This window comes from Mandrillus leucophaeus, unplaced genomic scaffold (genome assembly GCF_000951045.1).
Source record: "Mandrillus leucophaeus isolate KB7577 unplaced genomic scaffold, Mleu.le_1.0 Scaffold637, whole genome shotgun sequence".
NCBI lineage: Eukaryota > Metazoa > Chordata > Mammalia > Primates > Cercopithecidae > Mandrillus > Mandrillus leucophaeus.
In genome coordinates this window covers 248440-272383 of record NW_012106886.1, presented here as the reverse complement: position 1 = coordinate 272383, position 23944 = coordinate 248440, and the positions used below count along the sequence as shown (strand labels likewise).

The 23944-nt window shown below is 38.6% G+C and overlaps 1 protein-coding gene across 1 annotated transcript in view; it reads right to left on the bottom strand.

Annotated features, from left to right (window-relative positions):
- RAD18 (RAD18 E3 ubiquitin protein ligase) overlaps positions 1-19429 on the bottom strand; it is an 81405-nt gene extending 61976 nt beyond the window's left edge. The window contains exons 1-5 of the mRNA XM_012000634.1: positions 19333-19429; positions 18990-19249; positions 14642-14723; positions 4140-4201; positions 2842-2912 (exon numbers count right to left, since the gene is read on the bottom strand). Coding sequence (XP_011856024.1) covers positions 2842-2912; positions 4140-4201; positions 14642-14723; positions 18990-19040 — 266 coding nt within the window. The 5' untranslated portion in view covers positions 19041-19249; positions 19333-19429. The remainder of the gene's footprint in view (positions 1-2841; positions 2913-4139; positions 4202-14641; positions 14724-18989; positions 19250-19332) is intronic.
- Between the last annotated feature and the right edge of the window lie 4515 nt (positions 19430-23944).

Here is a 23944-nt window from a genome sequence, read left to right as displayed (position 1 = left end):
CTCTACAAATAATGCTTCCCACCCTACTACACCCACTATAATGAATAATTAAATCATGTATTCCTTTCGGGAAGGAGAGGGGACAGAGGAGAGGTCAACCATTCCATGACCTCCCTTTAAGTTACACCAAAAGGTCTGTGAATCCAAAGACCTTGATCACTTCTCTTCAACAAACAGATGCTGTTATATGCAAGGCTTCCTTTATCCTAGCAGGGAAGTTGTTATGTTTTTAGTACTGGCTGAGGAAAAAAATAAGCCTTGAGAAAAACAGGCAATCAATTCCCTTGTAAAGGCATGGTCCCTTCCTCTCATAGATTTCAAAAACTTACTGGTGAAAAATGCTAAGAAAAAAAGTAGCTTTAATTGGGAAAATCAGAGAATTTTAAAGTTTCTTAATCTAGGAAAGTATGCCATCTTTTTAAAACTACACCATCTTTTTTTCCGTAAGGAAATAACTAACCAGCCAATCTCTAGGACGTACATGAAGTTAGCTCAGAGTACAGTCGGCCCTTCACATCTGCCAGCTCCGCATCTGTGGATTCAACTAATCACAGAGCAAAAATGTTCAAAAAATAATAAAAGTAACAATACAACAATAAAAAATATATAAATTTTAAAAACACAGTATGACAACGATTTATATAGCATTGTATTAGGGTAATCTAATATAAGTAATCTAGAGGTGATTTGAAGTATAAGAGAGAATGTCCATATGCAAATACTATGCCATTTTATGTCAGGGACTTCAGCATTCACAGATTTTGGTATTCTCGAGGGTCCTGGGACCAATCCCCTTGACTGAGCGACAACTGTACAAATTTGATCATTTTTAGAATGCAAACCAATAAAGAAATGTGCAATTCTATTGAAAGAAATCTGTTTATATTTTTAAAAGCAACATAAGGTACCTCCAAGTATGTTCCAACAAGCCTAGAAGTCCCATCCGCTCACAAGCCGTATAATGATGCTTTGTTCAACAAGAGACCAAATACATGGTGATGGTTTCATTAGATGATAATGGAGCTGAAAAATTCCCATTGCTAAGTGACATCTTGATAATCCTAACCCTGTGTGGGCCTAGGCTAATGTGTGTGTTTCCATCTTTTTTTTTTTGAGACGGAGTCTTGCTCTGTCACCAGGCTGGAGTGCAGTGGCATGATCTCGGCTGACTGCAACCTCTGACTCCCTGGTTTAAGCGATTCTCCTGCCTCAGCCTCCCAAGTAGCTGGAATTACAGGCATGTGCTACCACACCCAGTGAATTTTTGTATTTATAGTAGAGACAGGGTTTCACTATGTTGGCCAGGATGGTCTCAAACTCCTGACCTCATGATCTGCCCACCTCAGCCTCCCAAAGTGCTGGTATTACAGGCATGAGCCACCAAGCCCGGCCTCCATCTTCATTTTTAAGAAAAAATTTTAAAAGAAAAAAACAATAACAATTTTTAAAACTAGAAAAAAGTTCACAGAATAAGGATATAAAAAAAGATGCTTCTACAGCTGTATGATGTGTTTGTGTTTTAAGCTACGTGTTATTACAAAAGAGTCAAAAAGTTAAAAAAAACTATACGTTTATAAAATGTAAAAGTTACAGTAAGGTTAATTATTGAAGAAACTTTTTAATAAATTTAGTGTAGTCTAAGTGTACAGTGTTTATAAAGTCTACAGTAGTGTACAGTAATGGCCTAAGCCTTCACATTCACTTGTCACTCACTCACTGACATCCAGAGTAACTTCTAATCCTGAAAGCTCCATTCATAGTAAATGCCCTATAAAGGTGTACGGCATTTTTTATCTTTTACACCATAGTTTCACTGTACTTTTTCTATGTTTAGATACACTAATAGGTACCACTGAGTTGCAACTGCCTACCATATTAGCTATAGTAACATGCTGTACCGGTTTTGTTACCTAGGAGCAATAGGCCCTGCCATATAGACTAGGAGTGTAGTAGGCTACACCACGTTGGTTTGTGTAAGTATACTCTATGATGTTCACACAACAACCAAATTGCCTAATGACACATTTCTCAGAACATATCCCTGTTAAGCAACACATGATTACACTTAACTACAGGGGCACCTGACCACTATCTAAACACAGTATGTCCTTCATAAAAATTCTTGCTTGACTTGCATGATTAAAACTAAAAGTAATCCAAGATATTGAAACATGGCTTTTCATATCCCTTTCGGTGACCAAACTCACTTTCACACATTCATGCATTTGACAGTTAGGAAGTAAAGTTGCATATCTGAGCTTTATAAAGTACAAGCAACTACATATTTCAAATGCCATACCATTTAATACATGCTGAATAAATCGGATTAAGAATAGATTAATATATAGCAGACAGAATCAATTACAGATGTGTATATACATGAGTTAGTACATACATATACATAATATACATATATTACTTAGCTCTGCCCATTGAGAGGGCCTAGAAGCAATGACACCCCAGTAGCAACAAGCATACCCAGCACCAGATCCTGGTCTCTCAATGCTATTCTCCAATAGGAGGAGCTCCTTGGAGAAATGGCTGATTCTAGGGCTTGGGCAGGAAAAGGAGTATCTTTAGAGCACCCAAAAGTAAGGAAGCCCTCAAATCTGCATTTTAACTCTTAATTATTCTATACTACAGGAGAATTTCTGTTAAGTAAAGGAAGAAAATCTTACTCTAGTAAATTTTCCATGTGTGAATAATGACTACTGTTACTTCCCTTCTTTGACTATAAAATATGCAACCCTTTATTCCCTAATCCAAAGGTGCAGAAAGTAAAGAGAGAACACATATAAAAGGCAAAAGTAGTTAGAGGTTAGTCACAAAATTAAATCATACCGTGCAAAATTCAAGCTTTTTACCAGTTCATCTAATATGCGGTTATTTTTCAGATCCGGCTCTGTGACAGTCTAGAAAAAACAGACGGAAAAAGGTCAAAAACAATAATCAACTTGTCATAATCTTGTTTTTGAAAATGTCTGACCCATCCTCCTGAGGTTCGCCATCCCACTAAGTCTTCTAAGGCGGCCTCAAAATAAAGTTCATTTATCTCATGCTAATATGAAATTTTAAAACAGTGAACCAGTATCTGCTGACTGGAAGTCTGATAAAAGCTCTCCAAAGCTTCTCTTATAATCATATATATTCTGTACTGACTACAATCAAACCTAATATAAGCAAGAATCTTTCTTCAAAATGCCAGCACTCAGCTTTCTCAAAAATTTCTCTGGAAAAACAGAAGAGAAATGTTCTTTTAAGTACTAACATTGGGAGAGGCATTAAGTGTTCAAGAATTTTAAAATAAGAATGGTTTTCAGGAATGCAAGAGAAAAGTGATAAACCCAGTACTTATTTAGTATGAATGGTAACAGTTTATTTCAGTGATGAGAACATCTTGACAAAAGCAGTGTAACATATTGTAAACATCTTAGACTTGAGAGCCAAATCACAAAATTTCTTACATAGAGAAACAGTTTTGCAAGGTTCAGTGACACCCTGACACCACGTACCTACCAGAGAGGCAAAATTAACTAAACTCCTTACCTAGTCCTAGCATCGGCTCTGTCAGACCTCACCTGTCTCTTCTTTATTCCCACTTATGTTTAATTATCCTTTTAGTCTGCTTTTCCACCTGTTCCCACTACCTGAAAAGTTTCAGAAACAGTAACAACAAACTTCCTAGTGTTTTCCCTGAAGCTCTGGTAGGTGAAAGACCTAAGGGAACAGGTACGCTGGATTAAGTCCAACGGCCATGCATATTTTTCTGCACAAATACTTAGACCAGTTCTTTGCAAATGAATAATCCTACCATCAGAGTTTCTACCAAAGTGAGAAATTATTAAAAATTAGAAGCCATAAAAACATGGGTCATAAGAATTAAAGAGCGCTACATCCTGAACTTAAAATTAGTTTTTACTTCCTAAAATACATTTAGGTTTTCAGAAATCTTAACAAAAAACTGAACAAAGCCCAGCTCTTCTTACATGTACTTTAGAGGTCCTTTCCGAAAGTGTCTTTCATATAGCTTAATTCAGTAACTACACATCACCCTACATATACACAGGCTTTTATACATACACAAAGCAAAAATACTTGCAGTAGTCAGTAAGTTTTCAAAAAAGGAAACAAAAACTCACCACACAACAAGTTGGACACTGAGTTTTATAGGACAGAAATTTTCTTATACAGAGAGAGCAGTCTGCAAAACACAAAGTGCAACATAATGTTAACGAGGTTATACTAATACAGGAATATGACTTCTAACAAAATCTTAAGCCCTAGACTATTTCCATCATCTAAGGTATATCATCATAAGCTTAAATTTCTAGTACCTCTACTCTATGCACACTTACACATGTGATTAAACAGCATTTTAAGGAAAGGAAAACACAAATATTGTAAGTCCTTAGGATACCACAACTACACAAGCAACATACATCACTCTGTGTCCTCCATCTGCAAAATACAGGAAACATACGTGCAAGACTTGAGCTTGGTACTGTACAAACTTGCCAGGTATCTCTACTGCTTATCATTTGAAAATATAAATTTTGAAATAATATATATAAACATGTTAAGAAAAAATATATACCCAGGTTATCAAATTAGGGACGTCTATATCTTAATTCTGTAAATAATATCCTCTGTCCCACATTTAACAAGTACTTTTGTGGCAGGTACTAAGAACAATATATATAAAGGAAGGTTCTTGACCTCAAGGAGCTAATAAAATAGTGAAACATAATTCAGCATAATATAGCCTAACAATTTAAGCAGGAAATGGGCACAAACTAAATTCACAACACTCAAGGCAGTGTAAAATATTCTCCCGGTCAAAGAAAAAGCAGATGTGACTAACAGAATGGTACCTTACTAATTATCTAAGCTAATTTACTAGTAGCCCAAATTCAGCTGGATTCTGTTTAGTTGAGGAGGAGACAGTATAATTTCAGTATACTGTATAAATTCAGGATTCTGTTTAGTTGAGGAGGAGACAATATAATTTCAATGGTACGGATATCCAGGAAATAAGCAAGTCTTGCCAGCCTAAGTAAGAGCACCCCATGAGGAAAAACAAAGAAATACATTATGAAAAGGATAAAACAGACAACAGGTTGAGTTCTTTTAGGAAGCAAAGATGAATACAGGGGATCGACTCGGCATGTAAGGGGCTTAGAAGTCACCACTCTGTCCTAACAACAAGTAAAAAGCTGAACAAACTGAAAAACCAACAACTTTTCTTAGATCCAGCAGAAAAGCAGGGTCACAGGGCAAACTGCTGCCCGCTGAACTGGGGAGAGACAGAGGTAATACAGAGAATCACAACTTACTGGAACAGAAACCCACAAACAGAAACCTCCATGGGAACCAGAGAAGAAACCTGTGCTGGAACCAGTGCTGGAGTGGGAGAACCTGAGCTGTAATTGACAAATTGCTGGCGGCCCAGTGCCGGCAAGTCTGAGCGTTAAAAATTCCAGGGAACCCTGTCATTGCAGAGGTGGGGAGGATGTCCTCATACTTCTGTGAGTTTCAGTTCCAGGAGTTCTTCTAAGTTCTCACAGTGAATATTGGAGAAAAACCCCCTAGTCATTCCAGGAGTAGGAGGGTAAAAGTAACCATTTCTAAATAAGTCAGAGTAGTCTGTTTTTTTGTTTTTGTTTTTTTCCCTTCGAGACGGAGTCTAATTCTGTCACCCAGGCTGGAGTACAGTGGCACAATCTCGGCTCAGTGCAACCTCCACCTCCTGGGTTCAAGTGATTCTCCTGCCTCAGCCTCCCAAGTAGCTGGGATTACAGGTGTGCGCCACCACACCCAGCTAATTTTTGTATTTTTAGTAGAGATGGGGTTTTGCCATATTGGCCAGGCTGGTCTCAAACTCCTGACCTCAGGTGATTGCCCACCTCGGTCTCCCAAAGGGCTGGGATTACAGGTGTGAGCCACTGCACTGGCCCAGAGTAGTGTGTTCTTAACAAAGCCCCCCCTCAGGAGAAACTATTTTACCAGAGCCTAATCTACTGGAGTTTTATCAGAGCCTAGCTGACTTTGGAAAAAGGAAATACACAACTGCAGCCCTCTAGACTGCAGACAGACAGCCCTCTATCCTGTCCCATCTAAGGAGGGGAAAACTGAGGAGCACTAGTGACATTCACAGTCCAGGGCAAAGTTCGCTAAAAGACCTAATCATAGGACTACAGAATGTGTCCCCTCTGCCCATACCTAAAGGCCTATTTACTGCAGTTCCTTTTACCCAGTACATCATTTCCAGTTATTAAGAAAAAAATCACAAGGAAAAACACACAGTTTGAAGAAACTGAGCAAGCATCAGAACCAAAGTCAGATATACCAGAAATGGTTAAATTATCGGACCAGCAATTTTTAAAAATTATATGCTAAGGGCTCTAATGGAAAAAGTAGACAACATCAAGAACAGATCGGTAACATAAGCAGAGAGGTGGAAATTCTAAGGAAGCATCAAAAAGGAATGCTAGTGATCAAAAGAACCACTATAACAGAATGCCTTTGATAGGTTCATTAATACATTGAACACAGCTGAGGAAAGAATCTCTGCACTTTAGGACATGTCAATGGAAACCTCCAAAACTGAAAAGCAAAGAGAAAAGAAAAGACAGGAAGAATGGAATAGAATATCCAAGAACTGTAAAATAACTACAAAAGATGTAACATACACATAATGGGAATACCAGAAAGAGAAGAATGAAAGGAACAGAAGAAATAGTAATGGCTAATAATTTCTCCAAATTAACGTTAAACACTAAACTACTCATCCTGGAAGATTGGAGAACACTAAGCAGGATAAACGCAAAAACAAAACAAATAGACACCTCAGCCAATCAAATTGAAACTACATAGAATCAAAGATAAAGAAGAAATCTTGAAAGAAGCTGTAGTGGGGGCCTTACCTACAGAGGAGCAGCTTGACTTCTCACAAACCACACAGAGAGTGCAGTGAAATATTTAGTGTTGAGAGAAAAACATCACCAACCTAAAACTATATCCTGAGAAATTATCCCTCAAAAGTCAAAGAGAAATAAGGACTTTCTCAGACAAATACAAATGGAAGCAATCTGTTTTCAGCAGACTTCCCTTGCAAGAAATGCTAAAAGAAATTCTTCAGAGAGGAGGAAAATAATTTAGGTCAGAAACTCTAATCTACATAAAGAAAGGAAGAGTACTGGAGAAGGAATATGTGAAACTGTAATAAAAACTTTTTCTTGTTAATTTAACAGATAACAGTTTGTACAAAAATAATAACAAAGTATTCAATTATGGATGCTTATTACATATACATATATAAAAATGCATGCTTATGAATGCTTATGCATAAGTGAAATGAATGACAGCAATGGTACAAAAGACTAGAGGAAAGAATTTCTTAGCTCGAGCTGCCATAACAAAATACCACAGACTGGGTAGCTTAAACAACAGAAATTGTTTTCTCATGGTTCTGGAGGCTAAAAGTCCAAGATCAAGGTGCCAATATGGTCAGTTTATGCTGCAAGCTGTCTTTCTCGTCTATAGACAACCACTTTCTCACTGCGTCCTCCCACGAGGGGGTGGGGAGAGTCCATAAGCTCTGGTATCTCTTCTCATACGGACACTAATCCCATCACTAGAGCTCCACTTTCATGACCTAATTTAAACCTAATTATCTCCCCAAGGCCTCATCTTCAAACACCAACACATTGGGGTTGGGGCTTCGACATAGGACTTTAGGGGGAGATAAAATTCACTCCATGGCATTCCACCTTTAACCTCCCAAATTCATGTCCTTCTCAAATGCAAAATACATCCATACCACCTCAACAGCCCCCAAAGTTTCAACTTATTCCAGTACCAACTCTAAAGTTTAAAATCTAAAGTCTCATCTAAATATCACCTAAATCAGATATGGATGAGACTCAAGGTATGAATCATCCTGAGGCAAAAATTCCTGTCCAGACTCATTCTCTTAATTACCAATGCTATTCTCTTTATACTAAAAGAGTCTCCTGAGCAATACTGTAAGTCAAGAAATCCTAAAACCTGGCTGCTCAGCTCAGTCACCTAGAGAGATTCATGTTGGTTTTAACTTAGTTTCCCAGACTCTACCCCCAGTCACAGTGATTCAGTGGATTTTGGTCAGTAAATCACATCCTTAATATGTGATACTGATTCAACAACAACAATTTTTTAAAAATTAATAAGTTGTTACTATTAAGTTGAATTATATGAAACTGACATTTTTGGTTAAGTCAAAAATGGACAAATATTGCAATTTCATGTGGTTCAAACACTGCACTTAGTATGTGCTCTGTTCTAAGCACTTTACATGTATTAACTAGTTTGATCCTTACAGCAACCCTGAGGTTGGTACCAATATTAGTCACATTTGACAAGAAGGAAAAATGAAGCACAGGGCTCAGCCAACTTGCCAAAGATAACGGAACTAATATGTGGCAAAGGCAAGCACCACAGTCCATACTCTTAATATATTTTTTAATATACTTTTGTAATATACTTTTTAAAAATATACTTTTAATATATATTTTTAATATACAGTTCATACTCTTAATATGTTTACTTAAAATTACAGATGCTCCTTGACTTAACATGGGATTACATCCCAATAAACCCATCATAAATTGAAAATATCATAAGCCAAAATGTATTTAATATACCTATCTCTAACCTGGGAAAAGATTAAAATTCAAAATTCAAAGTATGGTTTCTATTGAATGTGTATCACTTTCACACCATCGTAAAGTTGAAAAATCCTAAGTCAAATCATCATTAAGTCAGGGACTGACTATATCTATAAATATTTGTTTATAATAAATATATACTATACGTTTACACTATAAACAATGTATATGTATATAAATATGTACTATGTATAGTTATATTATACTTATACAACATATTGTGTATATATTATATATACATGTTACTATTGTACCTATATATAGTATAAGTATATTATATATTATGTATACTTATATCAATTAAATAATATTTAATAAGGTCACATGTGCCTTTTAAATTAATTTTTATAATAAGGCTGCTGCTTTCTCTTCTGCATAATCTTGTATATGTTTCCTTTCCTTTCCTTTTCTTTTGAAATGCAGAGAATCAGATATGGAGTCCTGAGTAGATCAAGCCCTAGGCTTAATTTCAGTCTACTAGACTACTACCAAATATGTACTGGTAAGCTGCAGACCAGCATAACTTATTTTCTAGTGGGCAACTATGACAACCCTTCCATTCAAGGGAGAACAGCTGAAGAGTTTTGAATTCATGTATTCCCAGAGGGCTTCATTTAAATCACCTATGAAGTTTGTCTTTCCATCCAAGAGAGTCCAAAACAGATGTGTGGGTAGAGTAGGAGATGGTATAACAACAACATTGAATTAAACAGTAGTTTCACAGAAACAGCCAAGCCTTGGGAGAGGGGCCATCTCTAATCCCAAGCAAGATACAGCAATCTGTTGGCTTTCAAACATCAAAAGAGCCTAGCATCTCAACAGTAAAAAGGAAATTTCTAAAACTTAAATCAATCCTTGTCGTATGAAATCTTAAGAACTTTATGAAAAAAGGAACTTTTTAGAAAGAAACATCTAAAGTGTCCAGTTAAAAGCAAAAACTCCAGTTCCCAGTGTGAAAAGAACAGGAGGTCCAAGAAAGCTGAGAAGGTTGGCATCTGCCTCCAGTTCTAATGTTAAGGGACAGTTAGTTGATAAGAGAATAACATCCCTCCAACTAAAGACTAGCATTTCAGAATTTCCACAAGTGCAGCTCTGCATAATTGTATGTCCCTTTTGTATGTGTAACTATTTCTCTTCTCCTCTGTCTTGTTTCACAGTGCTGTTTCATGAGAATATAAAAGAAGACAAACACATTTATTATATGCCTAACAGAATCTTACGCTGTCTCTTGAATTAGCAAAGGTTTCGTAAGTGGAACATTTCATATTTCAGTTTTTTTAAAAAAATGAAATAAAATTGCTTTTTACTCCTACACAATCTTTGATTAATTTTTTGAGTCAAAATCCACAAAAGGGAAAAAAAAAGATTGCTGGCCAAGCTTTAAATAGTGGTAATTTATCAGTGTCCACAAGCCAATTATTTCATCTAGGAGCAAATATTTTGATCATCTTCCATTATTAAGTGAGAAAAATTATACAAGTGCAAAGAAAATTGGCACTTGAGCATATCAGTCTATTAGCAAGACCATTTCTCACTTAAAGGTGTTTTATGGGTTGGAGTAGGTCTGCCCCCTCTTGCCCCCAAAATACTCTTTAATAGCACAAATTTAGATCAATTTAATTGACCTGCATTCTGCCAAGGCAACCCACTCACACCTTTGTACCTGCAGAACTACAAATGTAGTGTTTATTACTCATATCCAAAAACCTAAACAGAACAAAACAAAATAAGATGATTTAAAAATGGTAAATCATGAAAAATCTAAGAAGCAGCAATAAATACCTAGGATTCTGGATCACCAATTCTAGTCAATGCAAGATGATATCAGAACATGACAGAACTGGCTTCTACTAAAGCCCTGGGGGCTTTGTATCATTAAAACACTACAGACCCAGAGCCAGTTTTAGACATGATGGGACTTGTGACAACTGGTGTTTAGCAGAAAAGGCCTACAGAATATTGAGACTTCACAAGTGAAAAAAAAGTGCTCATAAAATAAAAAAATCATTACTGAAATGTCCCTCCACTGACTTCCTCTTAAAGAATGGCATAAGTGACAGCTATAAGTCATGAAGAAGCGAGCAAAGAACATATATCCCTAGGGAGGCAAACAAAAGACAAGCACTTACATTGTGGGGGCTACTTGAGAAACTGGTTTCTGAACTGCCTCAATCTACACACTGACAGAAAAGGGAACCTGGTTGAGGGCCACTGAGAACAAAAGCAAAGGTCTGGACTAGTACCACACTCACTGGCCACTGTGCCTCCCCCAGCTCAGCAAGGAAGAGAAACCCCCAACCTTCTGCCTAGGGGGAGAAAGAAGGGAAACACGGTCCAATGTTCTAGCTTTTCCAAGAGATGCCCATAGGACTGGCTTCTGTCTCACCTCACTAAGCATGAACCCAGCATGTTCTAGGTGAATGCAGTCTGCTAAGAACAAAAAAGAGCTGGGTAGCTTGCTACTGATCCAGAGGACCCATAGTACAGCAGACAGAGGCTGATATAGCTCTGTGGCTTATCTTGGGAGGGGAGGCAGGGAGAGAATAGTGGAGTGTGCGACCAACATTTGACCTTTTCAAAGGACTGCCTAAGGGAACGGTTTCTGTCTCACTCAACTTGGGGTGGTTTGGATCAGCATACTTCAGAAGCTTGAGAGCAGCTGAAAACAAAAAAGAGGTCAATGGCTTACATCAACTCTGGAGAACCTGCAATACCATGGACAGACACACAAGAGAGAAAAATACCAGCTAATGAAAAAACTGATCAAAGCTCTCTACTTGGGAATTTATAATCACAAGTCCAGGGAAGACACATCCACAGAAAAGGCTTAAGAGGCCCCTAGAATCTGCAGTCAAGCTGACTAGTAAAGGGCTTTCTCTATATGGTAGTGCCCACGTATCCACAGGAGAGACATTCCATAAACCACAATGGATGCCTAAAACCACAGATAGTACTGAATCCTATTTATACTACGTTTTTTCCTATACATACTTACCTATGATAAAGTTTAATTTATTAATAAGACACAGGAAGAGATTAGGAACAATAACTAATAACATAGAATTAAAACAATATACTATAACAAAAGTTATGTAAATGCGGTCTTTCTCTCAAAATATCTTGTGGGGTACTGTAGATTGTACTGTAGATCTTAGCAACATACAATTTTCTTTCCTTTCCTTGTTAAGAACTTTCATCTTTCACTTAAAGGAAGCATTTTCTCTTTGTCATATTGAATTGCCAGCATCACTACTTGTGTGCTTTGGGGCTACTATTAAGTAAAATAAGGGCTACTTGAACACAATTACTGTGTTCTGCAACACAGTTACAATTACTACCATATTGCAACAATCAATCTGATAACTGGGATGGTCACTAAGCGATTAACGGTGGGTAGCATATGTAACATGAATACACTCGACAAAGGGATGATTCCCATCATGCGCAGGATGGCACAAGATTTCATCAGTGCTTTACTTAGAACATCGTGCAATTTAAAACTTATGAATTACTTATTTTCAGAATTTCCCATTTAGTATTTTCAGACTGCAGTTGACCACAGGTAACTGAAACCACAGATAAGTGGGGAATACAGTACAAAGCCAGTCTGTAACAAAGCCACTGTGAGGGAGTGAGGCCCTGTCTCCCAAACAAAACAAAACAAAAACAAACAAACAAAAATAATGTTATTAGCTATGTTACAAACTAAAGGAAGAATATCATATAAGCATCTCCATAGATGCAGAAAATATTTCACAAAATTCAACACCCATTCATGATTTAAAAAAAAAAAATTCTCTCACCTAACCAGGAGTAGAGAAGTGCCTCGACTTGGTAAGTTTATGAAAACATATTAAGAATATAAAAAAACTTACAGCTAACATCATACTTAATGGTAAAAGACTGAATGCTTTCCCCATAAAATAAGAGTAAGGACAGGATGTCCATCCACACCACTTCCAACACTGTACTTGAGGTACTAGCCTGTGTAACAAAAAGAAATACAAAGGCGTATAGATCAGAAAGGAAGAAGTAAAACTGTCTTTACCCACAAATGACATGATTGTGTATGCAAAAATTTCTAAGGAATTAACAAAAAATATGCCGGAATTAAGTGAATTTAGTGCAGTCAGAAGACGAAACGTCAATATAAGTTATATTTCTTTGTGCAAGGTCTGTGCAATGAAAATCAAACAACACTGTTGAGAGAAATAAAGATAGAGAAGTATATCATATTCACACATTGAAGACTCGACATTGTTAAGATGTCAGTTCTCCCAAATTGATCTCTAGATTCAATACAATTCTAGTGAACATCCCAGCAGCCTTTTGGTAGAAACTGACAACCTGATTTTAAGTTATATATGGAAATGCATTTAAAATGCAAAGATCCTAAAAGAACCAAAGAAAAAAAAGTTGGAGGACTTACAACGCCTGACTTCAAGACTTACTACAAAGCCACAGTAATCAAGATAGTGTGGTACTGACACAAGGACAGACATATACGAGTCTAGCATATAAGCATTTAAAAATATTGCACCTTGAGGTATTTACTGCAATAGGGGTTATCCTATCATTGTTCAGGAGCTAGACAAACAGTTTACAGATTATTTAGGTTCATGCTCTTTCTTGTCCTCTATTTTCAAGTTGATTTATCTTGGAAAGCTAAAAAACAGTAAACTTAGGTCTAAAAAAATAGTTTTAGTGGGCAGTAGTTTTGGTGAAAAAGTTTCTAAGATCAATGGAACAAAAAAGTCCAGAAATAGACTACAGATGGCTAGCTGAGGTCATACTGACTGAGATGCGGAGAAATTTATCAGATAATAAAAATGTTCAGTATCTTAATTGCAGTCGTTACACAGCATACACATTTGTCAAAATTCATTAACACTTTTATACTTTAATACGCACTTAAAATGGATGTATTTTATTGTATGTAAATTATACCCAAATAAAGATGATGTTAAAATATATTTTAAAACAATCTCCAAAACTTAACTTGGTTTTTAATGCGAATCTTGTCTGGAAGAAAACTAACATTATTAAGGACTCATAATGTGCAGTGAGTTCTGCACATTTAATTCTCACAAACATTTTCTGAAGTAGTAATTACTCACCAGATTTTCAAGAGTCAAGCCCAAGGATGTCTCTAAAGCCCGTGTTTCCATCACTGTTATCCTCTTATTATGTCTTCTCTACATAAACTTTTTCACCAAAGCTACTACCAACTAAAACCAATTTCTTAGGCCTAAGTTGACTGTTTTTTAACTTTCCAAGATAAATCAAAAATAGAGGACAAGAAAGACCATGAACCTAAATATCCTAAATAACCCATAAACTGTGTGTCTAGCTCCTCAACAATGACAGGGTAACCCCTATGCACTAAATATCTCAAGGTACAATATTTTTAAATGCTTATATACTAGACTCATAAAGAGAAGTACAAACAAATTCCAACGTGAGTCTTTCCAGCATCACATAGCAGTTAAGTTATAAAACTGTCTGTAATAAAGCCAGTGATAGAATTCTCCCACTGGGGAAATACTGCTACAGAATTTTTAAACTTTGAAATTCTGTATCAAGTACTACTTGATGGAACCACCTATCTGTTACCCTGTTAAAAACAAAAATTCTGAAACTTAACATCAAAAAGCACTTTGGCAAATAAAGAACCACTTATTGTGACCAAAAATTTTACTGCCATAAATGCTATAAAAGGCATAAAAATATCAAAGAGGAACGAGGTAGAAAATATAGAAGCCTTGTAAAAACCTTCAATATTCAAGAGGAAGGAGTGAAAATGACCTTCTGAAAAACTACAAGATAGAAGAGCTAAAGGTGAAACATAAATATGTGCACGTATCTTTGGTGTTAAATTAACACTACCTCATGTAAAAATCGCAATTTACTAACTCACAGGAACAAAACATACTTACAGTTATGTGAACACTGAGGTATTATCATTGCAATGTTGAAATACTCGAAGCAAATTCCACACCGCAGCAAATCATCTATTGTCTGTAATGCAAATGTGCATATATACGTATCAGAAAGACATCAAAATTGGAAGTCTTGTCACAAAAGTTTTTCTCTATCCCCTAAAAAAAATTCAAATTCTTTGTCAAATACACAAATTCAAAAGCTAACTCCAGATAAACTGCAAGGGATCTTGACAAATAAAGAAAAATTTCTCTCATATGACTCTTATACATTCAGTCTCAGGTTGCCCAAATCGCTTTAGACAGCTAAAGATGATGGTGCACCGATTCTTGTGCCATATTGTCATCCCTTCACATAAAGGCTACTGTACTTCGGTTCCACTTCTAATGCACTTCCAGCTCTTACTCCAAGCCTCCTCCTCTTCGGACTCCAATACTTAGCCTATAGTCACTATTGGGTGAAAGGTGGCCACTGCCACCACACAGGTTAAGAATCAAATCAAAGAATGTTAAAGCCAAACACTAGAAACTGTCTAGTCAAAAGAGGAAACTGGTATCAACAGCAGGCACAGAATAGTAGGCATTAGTCAAGTCAAGACCAAAATTCCTGTCTCCCTTCTGGCAGTCTAGTGCTTTCTGCATGGTACTACGCAATGGAGCCAAAGGAGGAAGCCCGGAAAGAGCTGGGGCAGTGAAAGCAGAGGAAGGGAAAGTGGACAACTTGGAAAGAGAGATGTGTGCCAACCTGGAATGCAATCCAAAAGGAAAGGAACTACTTTTGCAACTTAAAATCTTTCAAATTGTTTAAAATAGTATTCCATTCAATAGAAATATTTTTTAAAAGGAGGAAGCTCTCGGCAGGAGGATCACTTGAGTCCAGGAGGCGTAGGCTACAGTGAGCCCACACCACACCACTGTACTCCAGCTTGCATGACAGAGCGAAACTGACGATGCTCTCCTTCATACTGGTATGAAAAGATTGCCAAGATAAGTGAAAAAAGGAAATAAGGTACAGACAGTACATATTCTATGCTACCGTTTTTTTAAAGGAAGAGGTGAATAAGAATGTATTTTAATAGGCCTAGCATGGTGGCTCTTGCCTGTAATCCTAGCACTTTGGGAGGCCAAGGCAGGAGAATTGTTTGAGTCCAGGAGTTCGAGACCAGCCTGGGCAAAATAGAAAAATCCACGTCTATAAAAAATTTTAAAATTCGTTGGGCGTAGTGACGCATGCCTATAGTCCCAGCTACTCAGGAGGCTGAGGTGTAAGGATTGCTTTAGCCCAGGAGTTCAAGGCTGCAGTGAGCCGTGATTGTCACTGCACTCTAGTACGGGCGACAATGAGACCGTATCTCAAAAAAGAAAAAGGAAAAAAGAATGCATTCTGTTTTCATCGTAAATATAAATAAATTATGAGAATATAAACAAGAAGTCATAAATAATGATCAGGGCCAGGAACATGGTAAGAAGAAGACTTTTACTTTTTATTTTATGTGTATTTTGAACCATGTGAACCTATTACCTGAATTTTAAAATTTTAAACAAAAAAAGACTAATGTCACTAATGGTTCATATGATGAAATATTAGGCAGTCATTAAAGAACATGCTTTCAAAGGATAATTAATGCCATAGGAAAATAAAAATCAGAAAATAAATCTATGCCAATAATATATAACAACTCTGCAGTTTAATCTTCAGAGCAATCTTACGAAGTCCACAGCATCAGTATCCCAATTTTAAAAATACAGCCTACAGAGTTCCTAAGTTGGCTGGATCAAACCCAAGAAGTTGACTCCACAGTGGTCCCAAATTTTAAATGCATAAAAACCAAAGGAAAATAAAGTAAAATGTTAAACACTGGTTCTCTGGGTGGTAGAATCATGGATGGTTTTATTTTTCTCCTTTATCTTACTCTGAATTTTAATTTTTTTCTACAGTGTACACATATTACATTTACGATCTGCCAAAAACAGTAAATTTTTGTTAAAGTAAAACCTGCCAAAATCTTCCATTATTGTGGATGGTAAGCTGTCACAGACACAAAAATTAAGAGCAGAGGCAGGCCCAGAAGCCAGAACCAGTCTACCATATCACACTTTCTTATCTATGCCATCCTCTTCCGGTGGAGGAATGATTCTGAAAGATCTGTAGAGCACAATTTGTGGAAGTTGACACTACATCAGATGAGCTATTTCTGTTAAAATTTCTGGTCATGTCACTCCAAGACAGTAACATGCATATCACATGTGCCTCAACCAACCAAACGAAAAATGATGCCTAACTAGAGAGGGCCAGCAGATCCCCCAAAATTTCTTTACTTTAGAGAGAGAGAAAGTGAAAGAGAGAAGTAGAAAACAGGTGGAAAAATGTAATAATTACAAAAATATTCTTTAAGTTTTTGGGGTTACAGATTCCTTTGAAAATTGAATGAAAACTATGGACTCTCTTCTCAGAAAAATATACATACAAAAATTTTACAAATAACTTGAGACTCCAAAGTCTTTCGGTGGATCCTAAGTTAGCAACCGTGCATTCTGAGTCAGACTTCTATTCAATAAAAGAAGTAACTTCAGTCAGATCTGCTTCTGGGATCTGATAGTTCTTTGTTCCTGGAAGAATTCAAGCAAAAATTAAGTGAGAAATTGGCAGATGTGTTATACAAGAGGTTAAAATACTGAAAGGGACTGGTTTTCTAACCTTAAGATTCCATGATTCTAATGTGAGCAAAAAATGTGGGCTCAATCAACTCTCTGGTTGAACACTCACTGAACACTCTGTGGTGCCAAACTCTACATTCAGTGCTGTGGTGGGATACCAAAGTCAGAGAAGACATGGAACCCGCCTCTAAAGAACACTGAAATTGTGGGAATATGTAAAGTATGCTTAAATCTACAAAGCAGGAGCTTTACAGGTTACAGAGCTCTTTTACTTTCCTTATCCAAGTCAAGCTTCATGACAACAAATTAAAAGGGGAGAGAAGCACTTAACACCGTGCTAATAATAATAAAACACATTCATTGAATGCTTACTACATTCCAGATACTTTCAATCAAGCAACAAATATTTGAGCACCCACTTTGTGTCAGGCACTGCATTAAGCACGTGAATACACAGCAGAATCTGTGCCCACATACATCAACTAATTTATTTAATCAATCCTATGAACTGTTTATTTTTGTCTCTAATTTATAGTTGAAGAAATTCAGGCTCAGAGAGGTTAAGTTACTAACTGAAGGTCACACAGTTAAGAGGCAGAGAGGAGATTTCACCCAGGACCACTGGAACTCGTATCTGTGCTCTTCTCCACTGCATCCTGGTACCAAGCTCACTACAACTTCAAAACTACAGTTTTCCTGGATCATTTCACAATGTCAGCTTCTCGTCATGCAGGTATCTCAAGTCCGCAAGCACTCTAGACGTCACTGATAACAGCAGGAAGAACAAGGCCTACTTACTTTAGCCTTCACTTAATTCTAAAGTCAAATTTATGAGTCAGTGGGACAGATACTATAATCCCCAAGTCTACAAAACTGAGGAAGAGAAGAAGGCTACCTTAGCCACTGTCAGAAACGGAAATAATCACAGAGCAAGAAGAAACTAAGCAACTGATCTTTAGCCAGCACAGCAAAGTGCATCTGCTCTTGAGCAAATCCAGGGCCCACCGCTACTGTAAATGGAAACTGGTATGCCTTGCTGAAACCGAAAGTGGCCACAAAAATAAATGTTATTTAAGTGAAATCATTAGATGCAATGCAAGATCAGCGCTGGGCCTCAGTCCTGATCTCTGTTTAAAAGACGGAGAGATGAGCAATTGTTAGAGAAGAGTGAGGGTGTGTTAGAGAGGAGTTGGGGCAGCATGTCACAACAAACTAGCACTAGGTTTATTGAGAATAATCAGAAGAAATGAAAGAGCCTGTAAAGGAGACTACCTGCTCGGCTACGTGATTACATACATGTTATCTGATAAACTTTCCACCCAAAACCATGTCCGGTGTCACTGTTTAGTGCTTGACACAAAGTAAGCTTTCAGTAAAGATCAGCTGTCGATGTCATTGTTTAGAATAACTGCTCTTCTCCCTGTTATTGTTGGGATTGGATCGCAGAATATCTGGTTCCATAAGACTGCCAACCTCAGCTCACCAGGCTTGTCCTTGGCACTTATCAGAGGAGTAAACTGAGACCCACAGCCACGCGGTCGGCTAGTGGCAGAGCAGAGCCGGGTACCCTGGCCCAGGGCTACGCTCGCGCCTCATCCTTTCTCCTTAAGGCGAAGACATCCTCCTCAAAGGGAGAGACCTCCCCCCGCAGACACCCGGGAGCTCCCAACCTCTCCGAAGCACTCACCTTCATGACTGCCAGGCCCGGAGGCCACTGAGGCTCGGCCAGGGAGTCCATGGTCTCTCCCGAAGATGCTAGGGGTCCGCCACCCACTAGCCTCTGGCGCTCCAATACCACTCGAAATTCCCCGCGCTACTGCATTACGTCAGCAACCCGCGACGCGCCTGAGGCGGGCGCGGAGCCTGCCGGAAGTTGTAGTAGTATGTGGGCGGGGCGCCGCTTACGGTGCTTGTACTGCGCATGCGCCAGGCTTCTGCCACACTTACCTTGAAGAAAGTGAGTGGGTTAGAAAACCTAGAGCCAGTTGAATATTAAGAAAAGATAGCCAGGAATCAAACCAAATCCAGACCACGACAGATCTGTCAAGGTCTAGGCTCATGACCCCCTTCAGGTCGCCCACCCTGATCGCAATGACGATCCGTCCCTGCTCTGAACAGAAGTTTTTATATCCATTACTTTCTCTCTCCCATTTTACAACACTGGGAGGTAGATGTTATCATTGTCAGTTTACACAAGAGGAAAGCTGCGCCCGAAAAAGAGGATAGAGTTTCGAGTCAGATTCCAAATAAGACATCTGGGCTTTAAAAGGGAGCTCTTGCTTTTATTCATATTAAGGAAGGAGACCACTACTACTCCTGCTGCCGTCCTCCCCACACCTTGCCTGGTTCACAAGACAGAAGAAAAGAGAGAAAGCAAACAGTTAGAAAGAAACAAAAGTAAGATAAATAGCCAGACAACCTTGGCACCACCATCCGGCCCTAAGAGTTAAAAAAAAAAAGTGATAATAATAACATCAACCTGGCCTAAACTACTTGTGTTATCTGTAAATTCCAGACACTGTATGAAAAAAGCATTGTAAAACTTTTTGTTCTGTTAGCTGATTCGCGTAGCTCCCAGGCATGTTTCCACGCTTGCTCGATTTATCACGACCCTTTCATGTGGACCCCTTAAAGTTGTAAGCCTTTAAAAAGGCCAAGAATTTCTTTCTCAGGGAGCTTGGCTCTTAAGACATGCATCTGCCGATGCTCCTGGCTGAATAAAAAACCTCTTCCTTCTTTAACCAGTGTCTGAGAAGTTTTGTCTGTGGCTCGTCCTGCTACAATATTAAAATTTTAATGTACAGTTTTTCTTCAGAGAGAAGCACTGTTAACTTTGGCATATAGCCCTCCAGATACTTCCTAGGCAGACTGACAAACATTCTTTGCTTGAGCGAACTTTAATCAGGCTCCTGAACCTTCTCTTAGGCCAATCTGTGTACTTCCTTAAAAAATTCCGTTTTTGGCAAAAAAAACCCTGCTAAATCAAGTTACCAAGAATCCCCACCTTTGATATGTGATCACCCTTGATATCTGATGGGTTCCTTATCCTCCACCGTCCCCCAGTTGATGTCTGATTACCCTGGCCTCTTCAGCAAGAATCTACTGTTACCCCTGATGTTTCCTCTTAGTAATTTTTCGTGCACTGCTCCCCACCCTGCTTCCTGTCTATAAATTTCCATTTGCTCATGTTGTATTCAGAGTTGAGTCCAGTCTTCACCAATTACAAGACCCAGTTGAAGTGGTCTGTATACCTACTTGAATTGTCCTGATTAAGTCTTCCTTATTGTGCTTTAACAAGTATCATTGGACAATTTTTTTCTTAAACAAGATACAAACATAGATACTTTTTTTCATACATGTTATATTAAATGCATAGCTCTGCCAACTTGAGGGTTTTGTTTGTTTACTTAACCATACCACCATACCTCTTGAGACCTCTACATGTTGTACATATAAATTTATCTCATTCCTTCTAATAGCTAGATAGACCATAATATGGATGTACTACAATTTATTTGTGTAGTTCTGTATTATGGGGCATTTAGGTTGTTTCTAGTTCTTTTTGCTATTGCAAAGAGCTGCAGTGAACATGCTATCTCTATAAATCTTGGCGCACTTTAGTCAAGATATCTGGGGATGATTTTCTATAAATGGAACTGATAGGTCAATTCGTGTGCTCTCTGTGATAGGTAGCACTAAATGGTCCTGCAGTAAGGCTACACTGATACATTTGCACTTTGACCAAGAGATTATAAGAGTGCTTGTTTCCAAATGTGAAGCACTAATTAGCACGCCACTCAGCCTGTCTGTTCAACTCAGCATTCACCAACTGCCTTCTGTAGGCCTCTGTTGCATCAAGTCTTACAGGCAGCAAGTAGCACAGATGTGGCTCAGGGCAGAACCCTGCAGCTTGCCATGTCATTGTCGCCCCACGTGGTCCATGCACTACTTCATTTCACAAATATTTTTTGGATGCTTACAATGGGCCAGACACTTGAGCTTTCCTGGGAAACAGGTGGAGATCAGATTGTTATTGCCATCTTACAGATGAGGACACTGAGGTTCAGAGAGCTTGCGACTTCACTGCTCTGAGCTCTCTTCATAAGAACCCTCTGGCCTCTGAGCCAAAGCTGTAGTAAATTGATTTTTCCCAGCTTGCGCCCAAATACTTGCTGGGCAATCATATTAATACTAATAGCATTTAGAGAAAGGACTTTAATAGCCACTACAATAATAGCTGACATTTATTAGGACCTTGTTATGCAAAGCGCCGTTCTAAGTTTTTTACACGTATGTACTTATTTGACTTATTCACAGGGCACCCTGTTGGTAGTGGAAGATGAAATATTTGAACTCAGGCAGTCTGGCTCGAGAGTCCATATTAACCACTACAGAATATTCTCATAAGGCCTTCATCATGAGAACTGAGTCTCAGAGAGGCAAGGGGACTCACATAAACCACAGTTTGTGCGTGGCATTGTCCAGGACTGAACCTAGGTCTTTTAACCTCTAGCCAGAAGAAATCACCCATTGATTTTTTTTTTTTTTTTTTTTTGGAGAAACAGTTAAGCAAACCAAGTCAAGGGGCAGAGCCAGGTCTGAGAGTCAGATTGTTGGACCTAGTGGGACTCCCAACAAGAAGATGAGGAATGGAGGTTTACGGTGCCCACCCCCGCCCCCCGCTTTGTATCAGCCAATCATAGAACGGCATGCAAATAAATGCCATGCAGAACTGGAAAATGTTGGATAGTTCTGGATGCAGGAGAAGTGGGGTCTTGGAGAGACAAGGGAAAAGCATCTAAGACCAGGTCCGTGGCCTGAGTAAACCAGTAATCGTTTTTTTCACAGTACTAGTTGGACAAGGTAATTAGGTTTAAGGTGACAAATGGCTGGAAAGGTGAGAGAGGAAGAGAGAGGAGATGAGAAAAAAGAGAAAGAATGGGGAAGGAGAAAGGGAGAGAGAGAAAAGACAGGGACAAAAATGTACTCTTTGCATTCAACCATGGAGACAGATTTGGAAGAAGGCAGTACTTGTTGGTCCTGGGGCCAAAATTCATTTCCCTATTTATGGAGAGCCTCCAGGACAGAACCCGGTGCCATTCATCTCTGAGTGTCTGCCAATAGCTGCTGGGTGAGGCTGAATGAATGGATGAATCACCCATTAAGCCCACGTTCCCATAAATCTTTTCCTCCCAGGCTGAGCGTTTCTCTTCCTGCCGTCTTCAGCTGTACCCAGGGAGATAGATCCCATTAAGCCCACCTCTGAGCCTAGGAAGGAAAGTTCAAGAACACAAGCTCACTTTGAGCTCAGGAGAAGGCATTTGTCTTGGGTGTTTATCTAACCCTGGGAGCCATTCTCCTCTTAACAAGCTGCTGTTTGTACGAACTTTCTCCTTCTGTTAGATCAATAAAGAGATTGTACTTCCTTATTCAGGACTAAAAACAAAATGTTCCATGTAAAATAAAAGCAGGCTAGTGTTTAGTGGAATCTTCAGTGGCACACGGTACACAGTGAGGAGCCAGAATAGGATGGCCCGATAAAATACAAGTTGCCCAGTAAATTTGAATTTCAGATGAACAGCACACAACATTTTAGTGTAAATCTGTCCCAAATACTGCACACAACATATTAACCAATTATTTGTTGTTTAGCTGAAATTCAAATATTTAACTGGGCATCCTGTATTTTTATTTGCCAAATCTGGCAACCCTAATTAGGGAAGCATTCATTCTCCCAACTGAGTGTGGGACCTGCCCTGGATTAACCTGGGGATGTCCTGTGGCCCCTGAGCTCCTTTCCAGGTTCTCTTCATCCTATTCCTCTCTGCCCAGCACTCTCTCTTCCTCTAGGCCCCATCTTCCTCATTCTGGTTATGGGAAAGGGGATACTAAAGGAGCTCCCTCTCTCCCCTTCCTTCCTTCCTTCCTTCCTTTCTTCTGTCCTTCTTTCCTTCCTTATTTTTTTCTTCCTTCCTCCCTGCCTCCATCTCTCCCTTCCTCCATTCATTTTAACAAATGTTTATTGAGCCACTCCCCACTTGTGCCAGGTGCTAGAATACAGAGGTGAATAAGACAGATATGGTCTCTGCTCTCCCGGAGCTGGCAGCCTGGGGGCGAGCGTGGAACCAGGACAAAAAAAAGAGAGTTTGTAAGAAAATGAGTAAGATAATTGCATAAAACAGTAACTGATGTAAAAACAATAAAAGATGATGATGAAATAGACAGAGGAGGGGACACTGTAAATTGGATGATCCGGGAGGCTCCCTCTGAGGAAGTGACGTACGTGCAGAGACCCAACTGATAAGACAGAGGCAGCCATGCAAAGACCCAAAGACCCCAGAAGTGGAGAGTTCCATGCCTTAGTAAAAAGTTCAGATTTTAATCCATGTTAACTTGGGCAAGTTGTTGACCTCTCTGTGCCTCAATTTTCTCATCTGTAAAGTGGGGATAATATTAGTATTTGCCTTGTAGGGATGTTGTGATAATTAAAGGAGTTATTGTAGGTATAATGCCTAGAAGGGTGCCTGGCAACTACTAAGCCCTGTGTGTCAGCTGTCATTAATATTATGTTGCTATAAGCACAGGTGGGAAGCCCTTAGATGCTTTAGGCAGAGGTGTAATTTACATTTTCCAAAGGTCATT